The 18,956-nt window shown below is 59.5% G+C and overlaps 1 protein-coding gene across 1 annotated transcript in view; it reads right to left on the bottom strand.

Annotated features, from left to right (window-relative positions):
* Positions 1-18,956, bottom strand: part of COL7A1 (collagen type VII alpha 1 chain) — an 88,903-nt gene that overhangs the window by 21,249 nt on the left and 48,698 nt on the right. Inside the window, exons 58-85 of the mRNA XM_025196804.1 lie at positions 18,319-18,345; positions 18,184-18,228; positions 17,760-17,840; positions 17,273-17,308; positions 17,146-17,181; positions 16,249-16,329; positions 15,626-15,661; positions 15,119-15,190; positions 13,953-13,997; positions 13,638-13,673; positions 13,192-13,227; positions 12,407-12,511; positions 11,760-11,795; positions 11,051-11,086; positions 10,091-10,138; positions 9,843-9,878; positions 9,172-9,303; positions 7,425-7,634; positions 6,962-6,997; positions 6,262-6,306; positions 5,124-5,195; positions 4,381-4,425; positions 3,704-3,766; positions 3,493-3,537; positions 2,878-2,913; positions 1,908-1,943; positions 1,446-1,490; positions 540-572 (exon numbers count right to left, since the gene is read on the bottom strand). Of these exons, the coding sequence (XP_025052589.1) occupies positions 540-572; positions 1,446-1,490; positions 1,908-1,943; positions 2,878-2,913; positions 3,493-3,537; positions 3,704-3,766; positions 4,381-4,425; positions 5,124-5,195; positions 6,262-6,306; positions 6,962-6,997; positions 7,425-7,634; positions 9,172-9,303; positions 9,843-9,878; positions 10,091-10,138; positions 11,051-11,086; positions 11,760-11,795; positions 12,407-12,511; positions 13,192-13,227; positions 13,638-13,673; positions 13,953-13,997; positions 15,119-15,190; positions 15,626-15,661; positions 16,249-16,329; positions 17,146-17,181; positions 17,273-17,308; positions 17,760-17,840; positions 18,184-18,228; positions 18,319-18,345 (1,590 nt within the window). The remainder of the gene's footprint in view (positions 1-539; positions 573-1,445; positions 1,491-1,907; positions 1,944-2,877; positions 2,914-3,492; positions 3,538-3,703; positions 3,767-4,380; positions 4,426-5,123; positions 5,196-6,261; positions 6,307-6,961; positions 6,998-7,424; positions 7,635-9,171; positions 9,304-9,842; positions 9,879-10,090; positions 10,139-11,050; positions 11,087-11,759; positions 11,796-12,406; positions 12,512-13,191; positions 13,228-13,637; positions 13,674-13,952; positions 13,998-15,118; positions 15,191-15,625; positions 15,662-16,248; positions 16,330-17,145; positions 17,182-17,272; positions 17,309-17,759; positions 17,841-18,183; positions 18,229-18,318; positions 18,346-18,956) is intronic.

The raw sequence follows: 18,956 nt of genomic DNA, 5'->3' as shown, positions 1-18,956 counted from the left end.
ATGCATTAGGGTATTTTTAAACCTTCCTCAGAGGCATTGGGTGTTGGTTGCAGCCAAGGCTGGGGATCTTCACTGGGATGTGTCATGGTCCTGTTGGGACTTGGGACTGGGAGGTTCCTGCCTAGAGGGTCTTGTCCCTCTGCTCAGGGTCTAGCCAACCACCATATTTGGGGTCAGGAAGGAACTTTACCCTATGGCCAGATTAGTACAGATGGTGAGGGCTTTGCCTTCCTTTGTGGCAGAGGCATGGACCTTTACCTAGGATCTCTTAACTGTATATTAACAACCTTTTACAGAAGCAGGACGTTGCCTGCCATCGTCTCCCTGCTTTACCTGTGGCAGGTTAGGGTGTTATGTCTTGCATTGCATCAGGGTTGATGGTAGTTTTACTAGGAAGTTAGATTATGGATTTGTACAGGATGGTTGGGATAGGGCTGAACCTGCCTCAGGCAGGGGTTGGACTAGATGACTGTTGGTCCCTTCCAGCCTGACTTCTTTAGGATGCTATGAAGTGGGGTTGGGACGGCTTAGCTACTCACCCGGATGCTGGCACCAGGCTCGCCCACATCTCCCTGCAAACAGAAACTTTGGCATTAGGATCCCCCACCCCTGGCAGAGATAACGCTCCAAGGCCTGGAGCTGAGGGTAGGCCCCAGGATTGGTCACACCAGCTGTGGGCAGCTCAGGGGGACATCAGCAGAGATGGGCCTGCCAACATCAGCTGCAGCAGCATGCAGCCTATGGCCTACTCCTGGACCTCTCGGGGCTCCAGGATGATGAGAGGTACGTGCCCTTCAGGCAGGTCCCTAAAGCTCTGCTGCAATGTAGGAAGGCTGGTTGGATTTGGCAGCTGGGCATGATAGGGTTCACTGGGGCACTGGTCTTGGGGAAGTCCTTGCCCTGCAGGAGGAGTCCAGTAGCCGCACAGGGCAATTCCAGTTCTCTGCAACCAAAGCTCTCACCAGCTCCCATGAGACCTGGAGGCTGTGGCACCACTTGTCCATTGCCATGTGGGCTCAAGGGCATGGCACCCATGCCCTGCTTGGAGCCAGAGCCCCTGGAGCCACCCACCCACTGGAAGCACCTCTCCAGCAAGCGAACTGGGCCGGAGACAGGTGCGCGCGCGCGTACACGCACACACACACTCACACAGAGTGCTGACACCTCATACCCTCCATGGCCTGGGGGCAGTGTAACCTTCTGCCTGGAGCTGGCAGCTCTGCAGGGGGGTGAACGCAGAGTCCACAGGGCTGCGCCTCACCCATGCACCCTGTGTGGAACCTGGTGGCCCACCAGGGAGGTGAAGGCCGTGCTCTGATAGCCAGTGACAGTGCTTGCTTGGGCCAACCCAGCCCCTCAGAGAAGCCCTGAGCTCAGTATGGGCAAGTGGACTCCAGGCAGAAGCTTTAGCCCCCAATGGACTGAACACCTGGCATAAGACGTACCTTTATTCCAGGCGGGCCCTGAGCACCTGACAGCCCGGCAGGGCCCTGCAAGAAATGAGGGGCAGTTACCTCCTGGGACAGCCAGCCCCAATGTTCAGGAACAGAGTGCACACAGTGACCAGCAGCCTCTCATCTGCTTTGCTGTGTGGGAACTCCCAACCCACCTGCACCCTGGTTAGTAGGTTGGCCTTGGCACTGCCCAGCCCTGACCTTGCCAGTATTGTGGAAGGCTGCAGCATCAGCCATGCAGGGAACACAGAGTGGAGACACCTGCCCATGCCAGCTCACAGAGGGGGCGGACGTCACAATACCCCTTCTTGATGTGATCCCTGTGCCAGGGTAGGTGTCTGGGTACCCCCCAGACAGTCCCCTTCCCATCATTACAGCTGCCAATTCAATACATGCACTGAATTTAGGCGCTGCCATTCTCAGCGCTCAGTGCAGGAAGTGACATGTACTTACAGGGGGGCCTGGTGGCCCAGGTTCTCCCTGGCTGCCCTGCAGGAAAGGAGAGAGACAGTCAGTGCTGGGTACAGAACCCTGGGGCAGAGGGAGCTGATCACCTCTTGCCGTGCAGGGCTCAGGTGGGCCAACGGGGCTCTGGGCTTTGTTCAGATTGACAGCTTGAGAAGGGGGCAGTGGCTGAACTGGCACCAGTGTTTTCCCTGTCAGGAGAGCCCCTGCGCTGCCCCAGAGCCAGCTCTCCCACCCCAGAGAGCAGGGCTGACAGAGTTACACTCATGCTGCCCATGTGATGAGTGGGGCCAGCCCACCTGGGCCCGGGGGCTCCCCACCACCAGACACAGGCCGCCTGCTGCTTCTCAGATTCTGCAGTGAGAGTGCAGCAGGGATGCTAGGGCACTGTTTGGGAAAAGGCAGAGAGGGATGCAGGGAGCTGGCTGGTAAATCCATTATTCTGGACCCTTCTCTGCAGCACCCGCCAAGGCTCTCAGGGCACCTGGAGTGTGCAGTTACACCAGGGAGGTGCAGTGGTGTCACAAGCCCCAGACAGGAACACTGAGGCCCATGAATGGGCAGGAGACTTTCCTGAGTCTGAACCAGCACCAGACCCTGCATCTCCTGGGTCAGAGGCTCTGCTTTACCCCCGGGGGAATGGATCTGCCTCCCCACACCAAGCTCCCAAAGCAAACAGCTCCGGCTAGAAAAACCACAGGAGGGGGGCACGCTGGCTGCATGCAGGGGTGGGGGGACAACACCTACCGGTCGGCCCAGGACTCCAGGGAAGCCGGGCAAACCCTGTAAAGAGGCAATTCAGAGCCAGGGGATTAGCGCCCCCAAAGCAGCCCCAGCCCCAGGCCAGGCCTGGCCTCCTGCGAACACACCACCAAGGCAGAGCTGCACAAGATAGAGAGAGCTTGGGAAGGCACCGCAGACCATGCCCAGAACCAAGGCTGCTGCAGAGGTTACTTACAGCCAGGCCGGGTGGCCCCCTAAAGCCCTGTGGGCCCTGGATGGGAGGGAAGGACACAAAATGGCAACAGCATGAGTGGGCAGCACAACTTTGCAAGGGGCACGAGGGAGGGGGCATGGTGGCTCTGGGGCGGAGGGCCTGCTGTCCAGGGGGCATCTTCCAGGGTAGTGCAGGCACTTGGGTGCCTGGGGATGCAGCAGAAAGCCCTGTGCCTGCTCCAGCCCATGTGGCATGGAAGACACAGACAGAGCATGCGAAACACAAGGAGCTGGTCTAGGGCTCCCTGGTCTGTCTGGCTGGCTGCTCCATTGGAATCACAGCCTGTCCCCCTGTGGTGCCAAAGGACACCTCATCACCCTGTGGCCAGGGGGGCTTTGAGCTTGCCCAAAATGAGGAGCCTGAGGAAGGGGCTGTGCTGGGCTCCTGGGCACCTCACGGAAGCCATCTCCTGGGGAATGAGGATCTTGGCTGGGTCTGATGATGCGGAGATGCTGGTTCTGGACTGCACCCCAAACAAACCGAGCTGCCTCCCATCTGGTACCTGCCAGGCACCTGGTTTCCAGAGTCCTCCCTCTCACCCCACCCCTCCCAGCTGGCACTCGTCCCCATACTCACCGGCTTCCCTTCTGGCCCCGCCAGGCCTCGTTCTCCTGGAAGGCCCTGCAGCAGATGAGGCAATGAGCCCGCAACCCACAGCAGGCAGCAAGGCGCTGACTGCTCCTCAGCACCACGGAGGGCTGCACACAGTGGCTGCTAATCCAGCCCCCCTGGGCTTGGCCAGCCTTGGCTCCTGACCCACCACCCAGCTCATCCCAGTGGTACTCACCGGGCTGCCATCCCGACCTTTCTCGCCAGCCTCTCCCCTCTCTCCCTTCTGCCCAGGGTCACCCTGAAAATCAGGAGTGCAGCACATCACGTACAGCAACAAGTCACAGTGAGTCATCCTGCTGAGCCCCTGCCACAGCTCACCCTGGAGTCCCCCTTTCTAGGGCTGTTCTGATACTCTGGGGAGACAGCAGGGCTCTAGGTCTCTGAAAAGGGGGTATCTGAGCATCCCTAATGCCTGGCGTGCGTGCACGCGAGCGCGCGCGCGCGCACACACACACACACACACACACACACACACACACACACACACACACACTGTGTTTATGCGAGGGCCCTATAGTACAAGGCAGCCTTCTCCAACTGTGAGTGTCTGTGGGAGCTGCTGGCTTAAAGGTCTTGGGCCTGAGATGCCCTGCCTGTACACAGTTTCCCCCATGCACTAGCACCCACCTGCCCCGGAGGAACTCACTCAGGCAACACGAGGGGGTCCATGCCCACCTTGGGCACCCAAGGTGCCACCCAGCCCATGGCCTGTGGGCACCAATGAGGTCAAGAGGAAGGACAGCAAAGAGAGGGTGAGATGAAGGTGAGAGAGTCAGGTGTGCCAGGAAGGAGATGCCTGTGAGGGAGACGCAGCCAGAAGAGAAGGCACCAGCAGACTTACTATACTCAGACCTTATCTCCTTTGGGTCCCCTCTCGCCGTCCGCACCGGGTTCACCCTGCACAGGGAACAGCAGTCAATGGGGGAGAAGCCTAGCCCAGCTCCCCACTCCTCAGCTCCCAGCCTGTATCTAACCCATAGGCACCTTCCCGGGGCTCCAGCCCCTCTGACCTTCCGGTGCTTGTGAGTGCCAGCTCATACCTCAACCCCACCTCCAGCAGGGGCAGGGCTGCTGTCTGCACAGCCTCAGCCTCCTCCTGCTGTTACTCCCCTAGTGACAGAGGAAGTGATGGGTTGGCTCCAGGGGTGATGTGCACCTTTTTCCATGCTGGATGCCCTGGTTTGGGACAGGCCTGATCCCTACAGCTCTGCCACAGCCCACACGAAGAGATTCCTCTCCTGCTGCCCTGAAGCCCCTCTGGGGACTCCAAACCACCCAGAAACACCCCAGGAGCTCAGCAGAGGCTGTGCTGCCCCAAGAGGGGGTCAGGAAGGCAGAATGTCCTTGCCAGACAGCAGGCCCCACATGCAGGCTTTTGTGGGAAAGGCTGCAGATGCAGGACCTCATCCCACCTGGCTGGATAGCAGCAGCACGGCCCTCCTGGCACCATGCTGCAGTTCTTGGGTGAACCCGGAGGGAAGGAAGAGCCACTCGCTCCACTTCCTGCCATGCCTGGGGTCTATTTCAAGAACTGGCAGCCCTGACTGGGACAGCTGTAACATGTGGGCACAAAGTAGACTCTCCTTGGCACTAACCCTGGTTCCCTTGGGTCCGGCGGGTCCACGCTCCCCTGGAACGCCTGAGAGACTGCCGTCCATCACATCTGCCTGGAGGCAAGAGCAAAGTGAGAAGGGGCAGCCATAGCTGCCAGTGCCCCAGCTCCCCCATGTCCGGAGCTCTCCCAGGGAGTCTGCTCTCCTAGCAGGGGCTTGCCCACCCTCTGACGCCCCAGCAGGGCTCTTGCTCAGCTACAGGAATTGCCACACAGGCCAGGCTGGCAGGTCACCGAGTCCAGTGGCCAGACCCAGCTGCTTTAGACAAAAGAGCATAATAGGCTCATAAGTAGTCACTTATGACCCAGAGACACAGTTATGACCCAGAAGCTGCCCAGAGAGTCAGTTCAGCCCCAGGCCTGGGGTGGAGAGGGGTTGGCGGTACCTTGGAGGCAACAGCGCACACTCTTCCATCATGCTCTGTGCCAGACCTAACCTCAAGGGACTCAGGACAGGTCCCTGAAGGTAACACCCAGAAATTGGAAGCTGGTGGCACAGACAGGTTCAGGGAATAGGGATGTCACCCACGACCATGAAGATCTGTATTGATCCTGTCAGACAGGTCTGAGGGCAAAGCCAATCCTGCCAGATGCCGGGGCGGGAGTGGTGGCAGAGGGCAGGACACAGTGCATTGTGTCCTGGGACACAACTGTTTCCCAGTTTGGGCAGCCAGTGGCCTTGTGGCTACTAGCAGTGGCTTCCTGGTACCTGTCTGAGCTACCAGCAGCGCAAGGCCCTATGGGAACACAGGGCCACAGAACATGGAGAGGACCAATGGCTGGGGGGAACAACATTGTGGCTCTAACATTGAATCACAGGGGATCACCTTCACTGGCTCTGTCCCTGCCAGCCCTTCCTCCCCCAGCCCAGTCCCAATGGGCACAGCTGTCCAGAACTAAGTATCCGCTGGAGTGGGGCTAGCGGTGTGATAGGCGGCCACAGGGTGCTCACTTTCTCAGTACGTGGTCTTTCAGCTGTCATCCCACCAGCCCAGGGAGCCCGGGTCTCAGATTCCTAGGTGATGGCTCAGAGCCAAACGCAGTGCCCACAACAGGTTCTCAATTCCCTCCCGGCCCCTGCAGCCAGCCAGGGAGTAGCCAGGCTGGGGAGAATCACTCACCTTGGGCCCTGGGGGCCCGGGAGGACCCGGCTGGCCATCTCTGCCCTGGCAATGAGACAAACAGGTCAAGAGGACAGCTCCCAAGGGCACAGAGAGGAAGCCAGTCCCAGGGGATGAAGAGCCACAGAGCCTGAGCCCAGGCGCAGGCAGCCCTGGGACACCAGCCCACAGTGGGGAGAACTGGGAGGGCAGGAAACTGTCCTCCAGACACCTCCCAAGGCCCCAGACACCTTCCTTTTTGCAGTCAGAGATGCCCTTGCAGGGTGGCTGCAGCATGTTCTACTCCCAGACCCCACATGAAGCCACGAGGCCAGCCCAGCTAGAGACTGACACTGCCAGCACCCCTAGAAAAATCTTTCCCACTACTGCACATTCCAGCTCCCAGGGCTCTGGCCACAGGGTGTGGGCTGGGGCTCTCACTGGGAGCCATCAGCCTTCAATGCTCAGCAATGCGTCCCAAGTTCAGGACACCATGTGTCTGTCCGGGGGCTGAAGGACTACAGCCCTAAGGCTAGATGTCACCATCACTAAATGTCACAGGTAAGAACCTGAGCACCGGAAGTCTGTACTGGCACTCAGGCATGCATGCATGGGCATGCACATATGTGTGCACACACACACAGGCACACAGTCACCCCCACCAGGTCACGGCATGTTTGCAAGCCACAGGGATGGCACAGAGGGCACCAGCCTCACTCACCTGCTCGCCCCGCTCGCCCCTCTCACCCCGCTCGCCCTGCAAAGCAAAGGTGGAGGCGGGTCAGTGCAGTCAACTCCAGATTGTGGCTCTGCTCTCAGGTCCCCAGGAGGCAGGCACAGCAAGGCTGGCACTTTGACTCCCACCCAGACAGGGCCCATGCGGAGTCTGCCAGGCAGCTGAGGTCCTGCCCTGGCAGAGATGAGGGGAACTGGGAGCCTGCTCATTGAGACCATCTACTCCCGATGCCAGCCTCAGCAGAAAGGCCCTACTCCCTATGCTGCCCCCATGCACACAGCACTGATAATCACCCACAGAAGTCAGGGCTCACAAAACCAGCAGTGCCTCAGGGAGAGGCAGGCTCCTCAGCAGGCCCTCAGCCCCTCCTGGACAGCAGAGACCTTCACAGGCCCTGCAGTGCCATTGCCGCTCCAACCCTCTCCCCAACCTTCCCAGCCTTGCTCACCTTCTCGCCAGGCCTGCCAGCCTCCCCGAGCTCCCCGGCCCGGCCAGGCACCCCAGGGATTCCAGGCTTGCCAGGCTCCCCAGGCTGGCCAGGAGGCCCCTCTGGACCTCGGTCTCCGACGGCACGTCCCACGGGGCCTTGGGGGCCGGGGGGACCCTGGTCTCCTCTGTCACCCTTGGGGCCTCTCTCTCCAGGGAAGCCCCTCATGCCCTGCAGAAAACAGCACAGTTCAACTGGCTTTGACACCAGGTCCGCCATTTACAGTGCTAGCTGCCCCTGCCCTGCCAGAACCTGCCTTGTCCTGGCAGGCTCTTGCTGCAGCGATGGGGAGCTCAGGCCTTGGGGCTGGCTGGTCAGCACTGGAGTTACACATGCATTGTGAGCCACATGTCAGCCTGGAAGTGCAGAGATACGCTTCCTTCATAGGCTGCCCCAAGGAATGGGCCTCAGCCCAGGACTGGATGGACCCTGCCCAAGGGGCATGGACAGTTCAGTCTCTGTGGCTAGTGAGATATGGAGTCATTACACATTACTAGGGAGGCAATGGAGCCTGCCATTCCCTAACACTGGAAGCGTCACTTTCTGGGCTTTGCTGGTTGCCGCAGGGGGCTGGGGAATAGCATTCTCCCCTCCCACTCCCCCACCGCTACATGTCATGGTGCTTTTAAGCCTTCCTCATGGGCAATGGGTATTGGCTGCAGCCAAGGATGGGGACTGACTGGGGTGTGCTGGTGCTCCTGCTGGGACCTAAACCTAGATGTTCCTGGCTAGAGGGTCTTGCCTCTCCGCTCAGGGCCAGACCGATTGCCATATTTGGGGTCAGGAAGAAATTTTACTCCATGGTCAGATTGGTACAGACTATGGGGGTTTTGCCTTCCTCTGCAGTGGGGAGCATGGCCTTCTACCTGGGATCTCCTGAGCGTATACTGACAATCTTTACAGAAGCAGGACAGTGGCTGCCATGGTCCGACTGCTACCTGTGGCTACCTATGGCAAGTCTACCCATGGCAGGTTAGGGGGTTCTATGTTGTGTTGCGTCATGGTTGACTGTGTCGTTTTGCTACAAGGTTAGACAATGGATTTGTATGGGATGGTCTGGATGGGGCTGATCCTGCTCAGTCAGGGGTTGGACTAGATCTCTGGAGGTCCCTTCCGGCTCTGCTTCCCTGGATTTGGTGATCTGAGCAGCACAGACAGGCCCCTCATAAAGAAGCACCTTATCTGGGCCCTGTCACAAAGCCCTTGGGTTCCAGGGGAGCGTTACATGTAGGGAGGAAACCAGGAAAGCCCAGTATGGGCTGTGGCCCTGGCACAGATGTACAGAAGCCTGGTGGAGCTGAAGAGCCCATATGAGGGAAGGCAGCTGCACAGGAGAGGCATGACAGAGACCCCCCCCACTATGTGCAGGAAGAACCAAAGTGCCTGTTAGTCCAAAGCCTTGCTGGGATTTCAGGAACCTCCATCTAGGTGTGATGGAGTCAAACAGCCCTGAAGAGAGGGGGCCGAGAGGTCAGCAGCTCCTCTCCCATGGAGGAACCTGAGCCATAGTTGGCTTGGACACCAAGCAGCTCCACCTCTGGGGCTGGGCATGACTTGAAGTGGAGCCAGGGGGACAGTTTCAGAGCTACCCAAGGAGGCCGGTGGGATTTTCCCAGCTGATTCTCCCAGAGGATTCTTGGCTGATGGACACCTCACCCACTCCCTCCTCTCTGCAGCCTTAGTGCCTGCAGGCTTCTCCCCTTCTTACCTCTTTCCTTGGGGATCCTGTATCACCTGCATCCCCTTTATCACCCTTCTGGCCTCTTCGTGGCTCAGAGAAGGATGGGATCAAACCACTACTCCCATCATAGGTTCCCAGGATCTCTCGGAGTAAGGAAAGCTTTGGAAAGAGAGGAGTGCATCCTCTTGTCACATATGCACATGGGAGGAGCATGGAACAAGCAGCTGGGTTATAGCAGGGTTGGCAGGGTGTGCTGGCACTGCTGGGAGCCCATGCATTACTCCTGACAACCTTCAGGGAAGATGTCACCCCCCAGGCACAGCCTACCCCTGCCATACACCTGTCCACAATGGCACTGCTGGGAGCCAGGGGCCACCTGCCAGAGCCTCTGGCTTTCCTCATCACTGCCACGTGACTGCCGATCCTTCAACCCCTGCCCAGTGCACTGGGCAGGTGCCAGCACCACGCCCCACCATGCCTGATGGCTCTGGCTTCCCTCTCAGGCAGCCATCTCCCTGGGCCTTGGCCTCCAACAAGAGCCCTCAGCCAGGTCTGTGGTATCCCTACAGCACCTGGTCCCTCTCTGCCCATCCCAGCCTGGGCTCACTGATCACCAATGGCCAGGGGGACAGGCCCCTACTTCCCCCAAAGTGGGTGCCCCATTTGAGATGCCTCCTGGCTGCTGCTTTGCTTTGTACCTTAATCCCATAGGTCTCCAGGGCACGTTCCACATTCTAGAAAAGGGAAGGAAAGAATGAGAGCAATATGGAGGCAGAAAGCAGGAGGCCCCCACTCCCTCTGTGGGCCACGACCCCAGGGATCAACCCCCTATCTTTCCCAAGGACGAAGCTGGAAAGATGAGCAGATGCCCAGGTCACCCTGGGAGGAGGGGGTCAGTGGCTTTCCCTCTTTGACAAGTGCAGGATCACCCCATCAAGGAACTCACCTGTGTTGACCCAGGGTCACCCCGTGGTCCAGGAGTCCCAGGATTCCCCTATGGCCAGGGAAAGAAGGAAAGTAAGGCCAAATGAAAACAGAAATGCTCAGTGTTGGCAGCATCAGGGTGGAGGGAGCTGCCCTGGATAAGCTATAGCAGGAGCACAGTGACTGGGTGAACATGGGGTTGTAGAGCAGACAGACTTGTGCCCCCGGGAGGCAGAAGACCTCACTCCATGGTCAGCTGTGTGAGGCTGGAGAGTCACCCAGACTGAGGCTCACCCTCACCCCACCATGGCCACTTTACACAGTTCAAGACAGGATCCACATTCTGCCATGACAGCCTGCTCAACACCTCATCCAGCACCAAGGGAGCACTGTACTGAGCTACACAGTGGCAGCGATCGTCCAGGGGGATGGTGTTGGCAGCTCGCAGCCAGGCCTGCTCCCCATACCATGGCGGCTTCCCAGGGTCCCCACTTCCAGTGTTGCAGGCTTTTACATTACAAGGCCTGCGTCCCAAAGTCATCCGAGTAGCAGGTTGTGCAGCCCAGTTGGCGCAGCTACCGGTGCTCTCAGGGGTCTCTTTGGGTTCTGGCAGTACTAACACACAGTGCTGCACAGGACTGTGCTTGTCCAGGCTGGTCTTGCTGCATCCACAAGCACTAATTCCCTAGCAGCACCCTGCCAGCTGCATGCTGAAAGGGGTCTCCAGCACACACAATACTATTCTGCTGCAAGGGGAGGCTTGGCAAACACCGCCCCCCGCCCAGGGAATGCCTGGCATGGGGAGGCCCATCTAGGGAGCAGAGGGGGAAGTGAGAGGAGTCTTGTCTTCAGTTTGTGGAGTGGCTGCTCCAGAGGTCCTGGCTCCCTGTCCCAGCTTGTGGGCTCCCCACTCTGTGCCCTGAAAGCACCAATACCACTGGCAGGGGCAGACTTGATGAAGCTGGCGCCGCTGGGCACTCACTGGTTCTCCACTGGGTCCACGGTCCCCACGGTCCCCCTGAAACAGAGCAAGAGAAGTCAGGGTCCCTGCCAGCCCAGGGATGGGAACATGGGGTGCCACACGGGATTCTTTCCGACTCCCATGGAAGAGGTAAGACTGAGAGAATGTAGCCTGGTGGAGCCCTGGGGAAGGTCAGATACCCGCATCCTCTCCTTGGACAGCAGAGGTGACTCTGTGACCCAGTGCTCTGCCCTTTGCTGGCCCTATGTCAGAGATCTCTGCTGCCTCAAAGATTCCCTGAGGTCTGGGCCAGGCATGGACCAGAGCTGGGACTTGCCCAGAGCCCCCACTGTCCTGAGGCATCCCAGAGAACAGCATCTGGGGCTGAACATCAGCAAAGATCCACACCCCTTCCCACACCAGTCCACCACTCTTCACTGAGGCCCCCAAAGGGGCTCTTTTGCTAGGCCTTGCTCCTCCACAGGGAACTGCCCAGAAGACACCAGGCCAAACAGGTGTGTGGGAAGCCAGGCACAGGGTCTGTACTAGCCAGCTCTGACCCTTGAGTGCCTGGCAGCAGGTACTCTCTGGGAAGCCATTCCCACCCCATCTGACAGTTCAGATGGACTGCCAGGGAGCCAGGAGCAGCTACTGTCCTGAGGCTGGGTCGTTAGCAGCTGGAATCACCACTGCCTTGCAGCACCACGATGTGTGGCAGGAAGACACTTACCTTCGGTCCTATAGGCCCCGGGTGGCCCGGTGTGCCCTGAAAGGTATAGAAGAGCCCCAGTCAAATCCTGGAGCTGATGTGCAGGGCTGAGCATGGCTTCCCTGCAGCCAGAGAGACCTGTGGACAGCCCAGACCTGGAGGGAGGAGGATGTCGAAGGCCCACAGCTCAGGGGCCCATGCAGAGGGGAGTGAATGCCAGGACTGAGAGGAGGGACCAGCCCGGGCTGGGATTCCCCCTGCCCCTAGGTCTGCCCCCTCCAACACAGGTGATCCCACAGTGAGGAGTCCACAGGGAAGGACAGTGGCGGGGTAGGGACAGGAGAGCACAGTCACACCCTGTGGGGTTAGAGAAGGGCCCCCAGTCTCTGTGGCCTGGATGTGAGACTTCCCTCTGCTACCTAGATCGGCAAGCTTAGGGACCTGCTGTGGACAGGCCTGTTTCCCAGTTCAGCCATGCAAAAGGCAGCTGGTGGCTTTCACAGGGATAGAGAGCCAGGATGCCTGGGTTCTGTTCAGAGTAGATTCTCCTGTCTGGGAGCTGCAACTCCCATCTACAACAGCTTTGGTCCCATCTGTCCCACACAGGTCCCCTGAACACCTGGGCCTCTGGCTTGCGCAGTTGAGAGGGTTTGCCTGGGGTTAGGTACCTGGCCTGGGGATCCAACGTGCCCTGGTACGCCTGGGAGGCCAGGTGGTCCTGAGGGGCCGGGTGCCCCAACGCCTCCTCGATCACCCTTGACACCCTCACGGCCCTGCCAACACAGAACAGAAGCATCACTGCCTGATGCTGACCCCAGCAGGCCTCATGACTGCTGATAGTCGCATGGCTGGCAAAAGGGTGACCATGCCCAGGGCTGCCAGGGAAAGGCACCAGCTTTCCTGCCCCAGCCACTGCCTACTGAAGGTGGAGGCAGCACCTGGGAGCAGTGGAGTCAGAGGGCCACCAGTGCCTGTCCCACAACCCCCACCCCCAGGCTGCAGCTCATGAACCAGATCTAGAGCCCTTCTCATTTCAGGTCTGAGTTAGGTACAGCAACAGGCCTCCATATGCATACTCCTGTGAGACAGTGTGAAAGCCTGTGGATGCAACCCCGACCCCTGCCAGCTGGCAAAGGGCATGGGCCACTATGCATAGGAGGGCAACAACACAACAGACAGCGGGCGGTGTTCTGGCAAGATGTGCAGAGCTGGCAGAGCACAGCCACCTCCTCACTGCTCTTGGGGCTGCAACTGGCTCCAGACCAGCGACATACCCGACTGCAATGGGCAACAGTGGAAAAGGGCCATTAATCATATGTATTCAGGATAAGGGAGTGTAATGGGCAACTCTGGGAGGCCCCGCACCAAGCATGAAGGGGGTAGGTGGAGTTCACAACTGAGCCAAGCCTGGGCCCAGCTGGGGGGGGGAGGGCAGGGAATGGAGAGCACTTACATCTCTGCCAGGAGCACCAGCTTCTCCCTTGTCCCCCTAGTCAGGAAAAGCCAAGAGAAAGCAGCTTAGGAACACTTGACAACAATATAGCCAGGTGCTGCCAGCAGGGCCCCAGCCCCCCTCACAAATTCTGGCCAGCCTGGGATTTGCACCACAGGGTCTGGCTCCCACCATGCTGCCACTGGAGCCAGCCCAAGGTCCAAGGGGGCAGGAGGGAGCACCAGACCCTAAACTTGCCCTCTTGCCTACAACATTGGCCCCAGAGAAGTAGTTGTTCAAAGGAGACAGAGCCCTCTCCCCTGAGAGGGACACAGATGATACAAAGGGCCTGGCGGAGGCTGGGGGCAGCTGTCCAGCCAGGAGCAGGGGCATCTGTCTCCCAGGGACCCCACATGCTGGACCATGCCCATATCTGCCCAGGGGAAGGAGGTCCCCGAGTTCCTTACCTTCCTTCCATCTTCTCCTGGGGTCCCATCTTCTCCCTGGAGGACAAGAACCAGCAGTCAAAGCTCTGTACCACACAGGCTACAGGCAGGAGCAGGGGACAGCCCAGCTCAGACACCCGCAGCAGGGCATCACACGGCTTCCTGGAGGAACCCCATGCTTCCACCTAGGCCTGGCACAACAGAAGCTGGGGGCCAGTCAGGACCAAGCCAGGTGGAAGTGTGGGGGCTGGCTGGAGCTCAGGGCAGCAGGAGGAAGGCCTGTCTGTGCCCCAGTCTGCATCTCCCTTCTCCTGTGGGGCTGGGTCCATTACTCACATTCTTCCCAGTCAGACCAGGTTTTCCGTCATCTCCAGGTTTGCCCTAGAGGAAAATGCAAACTGTCAGCTGAGCCAGGGGCCTTCCAGATACCCTGGGAAGCAGCAGGGAACTTCTCCTGGCATCTAGCAAGGCAGCTGGAGCCTGACATGCAACCTGGGAGCAGCAACTCCCAGAGACACTTGGGCTGGGGTACTTGCGCCAGCCTGCCAGGAGAGCAGCTAGGCTTCAAGGCTCAGCATGTGGAGGAGATGAACAGGGCTGCTGAGAGCCCAGAGGATGGCTGAGTACAGCAGGAAGAGCCAGGTGACCAGACCCTGGGTCAGGAGACCTTGGGGGCAGCTGGTTCAGGACACAGGGATGGGCCATGGGGACTGGCCTCCAGGGAAGAGGGCTGCTGTCTCCCAAAGCACTTGCTCAGGCCCAGGTGGCAGGCAGGTGTAGCAGGAAAACTGAGTTATGCGAAGGCTTTTTAGCCATAGTCCAGGCCTTCCCAGAACTAAGCAACAAAATTGAACAGAGCACCTTCTGTGGCTCTGGGAGATGCGAGTACTGTGATGGGGACTATGCAAGCAGGGCATAACAATTTCCCTATGAGGAATGTGGCTGGCACAGTGCCAGGGGATTGGTGTACCATATAAGGAACAATTGGCACAGAGCCAGGGGATTGGACAATTTGGAATGAGAAAAATTACAAAAGTGATGGACAAACAAAGGAACACGTGTGTTTTGTGTTGCCACCCTGTGGAGACACGAGCAACCTTGGGATTCTTGTTTGAACAATGAGGAATACAGAAACTAACATCCCACACACCCGGCAGAGGATCTGAAGCCTGTACCACTGAAGGTCGCTGGTGTAATGTCTAAAGGAACCGCTTGCCAGGTTGTAGTATAAGGAGGTAGCTTGTAATAAAGCATAGGGATTACTATTAAAGTTCACTAGATACAAAATTGGACAATGGGCCGTGTCAATCCTTGGGGGTCTCTGGCAAAAAGAATTCTAGTAGTAACAGCAGGGGTGGGGAGGGAGGAAGCAAGGGTGGGAAGGAACGGCAGCTTCATGGCCAAGCCCCTGGTGAGGAGCAAGGCAGAGAGGGAGTGACCTGGGAGCCTCCCAGGGCGGAAGCACAGCTCAAGGGGGTGGGAAACCCACTCAATCTACTTACAGGCAGGCCTGGTGGTCCGGTGGGGCCAAGAGCTCCTGGAGGGCCCTGCTCCCCCCGCAGGCCAGGCAGCCCCTACAGGGAGAATACAACAGATGACTGGCAGGTCATGGAGCAAGGCAGCTCCCCCAGCCCCTCCTGGACAGGAGACAGCAGAGACAGCAGCTGCACAGAAAAGGGAGAAGAGAACCAGCAGCCCTACCAGGCCAGCAATGCCAACAGGGTACGTGGTGAAGGGAGGCAAGGGAGCAGGAGCTGGGGTCTCTGCAGGGCAGGCATCTCCACCACACTCAAGAGTTCACCACACAGCAAAGCACCAGAGGAAGGACCTGGGACTAGAGGAAACCCCAGTCTGATTGGGAGAGGGCCAAAGCTGTGCCCTAGTGAGCCCTGCGCCTGCTCCTGGAAGCCTCATGCAGCAGACATGGGGGGAGGGAGGGGGTCCTATAGGAAAGGCAGGAGTGTTTGAGCTATGTGTACCCCAGCACCCTGCAGCTCTAGAGTACTTACATCTCGACCAGGATCCCCCTGCTTGCCAGGGTCACCCTAGAAGAACAGAGGAGAATGAGATGCTGATCAGTGAGGCGGGTCTCAGCCTGGAGTCTGAGGCCCAAATGCTCCCGTCTGCAGGCTCCAGACAGGCCTGGCACATTTCAAGGACCTGACAGCAGCAAGAGACCAGCTCCGACCTGGCTCAGGCTACCTGATGGGCTCTATGGTGGCTGACGCCACAGGCACCGATAGTCCCTGCAGCATCATGCCACTAGCACAGCCAGCACTGACACGGACCCTTGGCCAAAAACAGGTGGGAGTGTCCCAGAAACCAAGGTCCCCCCATCCTCAGGGTTGGCTGCAGGGGCACCAGCAGGATTAGGAAATGCTCCATAGGGTGATGCTTTCTCCCCCTCCCTGCAGCAACCCTCACAGTGGGGGCAGCAGCTCCTGCTACAGACAGCCCAGGAGTCCCCTGGAGTGTTCTGGGCACCGGCTGGCCTTGCCACTGGGGCACATCACACTACTGGGTGTACATGTGCCTCACGGGACCTGGCTGTCTCTGGCCAGTGGCTCTGCCTGTGGGGGATGCCAAGGGGCAGCCTTGCTGTGGGGAAATACCGAGGGCAGGCCACACTTACCCTCAGCCCCATGGGGCCCATCTGCCCGGGTTTGCCGTCCAACCCATTCCGGCCATCCAGCCCTGGGGGGCCTCGCTCTCCCTGCAAGAGAGCAGAAAGGGAAGGCTTTACACTGAGGCCTTCCCTGCTCCCCTGAGAGCCCTGGCTGGGGACCCCCAAAGCCCAGCACAGGACCTAGTGGAGTATGGGCATCAGTGACCAGGCTGGAGGAACAACAGGAGTATGTCAAGGTGACAGGAGCCAGGGCAACATCCTCCCAACACAACGCCTGCCTGGCCCCATCTCAGCCCACCTCCTTCTCCTGGTCCAGCCAGCCCCAGGCAGTGGGGCCCCTGAGACTGGTTGGGAATGTGCCTGCTCACCTCTGAGCTGCTTCCAGAGGCCACATTTGCCTGGGACTCAGCTTGGAACAGACAAGACAACTGGGTCGCCAGGAGCGAGGACTCTGCCCCTGCCTCTGCCCCCTGCTCTGACTCCTTGGCCACTGCACAGCCCTGCCCAGTCTCTGGCCCCTCCACAGCCTGCTCTCCTCACTACCCAAATGCCAACCTACTCCCCACCTTGACCCAGGCACTCTTCTCCCTCCACACTACCCCCAGTCCAAGCTGGTGCCCTGTGCTCTGACCGCCCCCCCAGTACATTACCCTGGTCTCCAGACACCTCCTCTCCCAGGCTAGGAGGCTCTTCTGCAGCTACAGTAGGGCAAACCAGGTCCTGGCACTCCAGCTGCATGCCTGTCCACCCCTCCCTTCCTCCCCCCCACCAGTAGGCATGGGCCCTGCCTGCTCTGCGTCCTCCAGCCAGGCTCTGGTACTGAACTCAGCTGTATCCCCCCACCCGGACATGGGGATGGGCCATGGCAGAGCTCCCTGCAGTGCACCAAAGGGGCTCTCTTACCTTCTCCCCCGTGGAGCCTCTGTCTCCAGGGTCACCCTGTGGGGGAGGAAGCACAAGTCAGGGGGCCTGGAGTCTGGGGAGGGGGCTGCAGGTGGGCACCAAGCAACAGGAATGGGTACTCACTCACCCGCGTGCCGGGGGGACCTCGGGGGCCTTCGATTCCCTGCAGACGGAGAGAGAGATGGTTGTGCTGGGGGGGATGGGAGGAGAGCAGGCCAGTGCCCGCCTTCCCCTGACATACATGTTCCATGCCGACTACACGCTCACTGCCTCTAATAGCCCTACCCCAGATTCAACCTCCTTCCCCTGCCCTGCACCTGGCCCCCTGCCTGCTCCCACCATGACCCCCCCATGTGCACCCCACCTCCAGGCACCCCAACTCCCTGAGAGACCCAACCCCAGCATCCTCCCCAAGCTTACTGCCCCCAGCACAGTCACCCCTGCCCTTATCACAAGCTATCTCCTCTCATGACACACCCAGTCCCTCCTGCCCCCTCCTGTGCAATCCCACCCCTCCAGACTCCCATGCCCCACCTCTGACCAGCACTTGGCAGGCAGGGGTTTCAGGCAAAAGGCACAGTTCCCCAGACAGCTGCTGGGTGGCCAGTACCTACCCTCTCTCCAGGTGGGCCAGGCAACCCAACCTCGCCCTTCGCACCTTTCATCCCATCCTCTCCAGGATCCCCAGGGTCTCCCTGCAAGGGAAACAGCCAGTCAGAGCAGCTCCCACAAGGGACCACAGCTGCTCAGGGCATCCATCCAAGTGGACCTGTGCCTTTGCTCCCCCAGCAGCAGCCCCTTGGGGCAGGAGTGGGGGCCTGTCCTGCAGCCTACTCCTGCCATGCCACCTGGGGAACCCAGCTGGGCAGGGAGGGTGAGTGGCACTGTTTGTCTCTGCTGCACAACAATGCTCCATGAGGCAGTCCTGAGCACAAAGCAGGCAGAGCAGCGGCCAGGGCCAGGGCCAGCTGGAGCCCAGGGGTTCTTGGCTGGGCTGTCCCCACACTCCCACCCCAACCCAGCTCACCACCACATTACCTTCTCGCCTTTCTCCCCGATGCCCCCTGGCACTCCTGAATCAACCTGCAGAGCAGAAAGAGAGGTCAGGCACTACAGGGCCCAGGGCACCAAGCCAACACAGCCAGGGAAGGGACACAGAAATGCTAAGCTTACAACTCGTCCTGGGGGTCCTGGTGGCCCCTGCAAAGGAGAAAAGGTACAGGGTCAGTAGAGGCCTCTGTTGTACCCACAACCCAGGGCACACAGGCAGGATGCAGCCACATCCCACGTGGGATGTGAGAGGGGACAGGCCCCAACACAAGCTCCACAGGGCACAGACCCACCCCCAGTGCATGGCACCAGAGCTGTGGGGCAGCCAGCAAGCTGGGGAACAGCAGGGTGCCCAAGATCCACAGCTCTGATGCACAAAGCTTCACGTGTCCCAGGGGATGGCCTTAGAGCCAACCTGGGGGCTCAGAGAGGGCCACTCATCCAGGCTCCCAGCACTCACTTTGCCCCTGCACCTCCGCTGCCCAGCCAGGCCTGACTGTGCAGTGACCAGAGGCTAGAGACTGGCTGAGGAGCTGACACTGAGGACACACACTCCAGCAGCTGGGAGCACCAGGCAGTGCCCACAGCCCAAGGCGACTTCTGATGGAAGGGAAATACTGACAGTCCCATCCCCCATGGCTCAAGTCTTGTGCAGGGGCCAGCAAGCATGGGAGGCAGGCTGGTGTCAGCTGGTCACCGCATGGTTCAGGGTATCTCTGCCCCTGCGTCCATGGGGCAAGGGTATGATGGACCCAGGTTCA

Source organism: Alligator sinensis, unplaced genomic scaffold, assembly GCF_000455745.1.
Source record: "Alligator sinensis unplaced genomic scaffold, ASM45574v1 scaffold839_1, whole genome shotgun sequence".
Taxonomy (NCBI): domain Eukaryota; kingdom Metazoa; phylum Chordata; order Crocodylia; family Alligatoridae; genus Alligator; species Alligator sinensis.
This window is presented reverse-complemented; position numbering and strand designations above follow the sequence as displayed.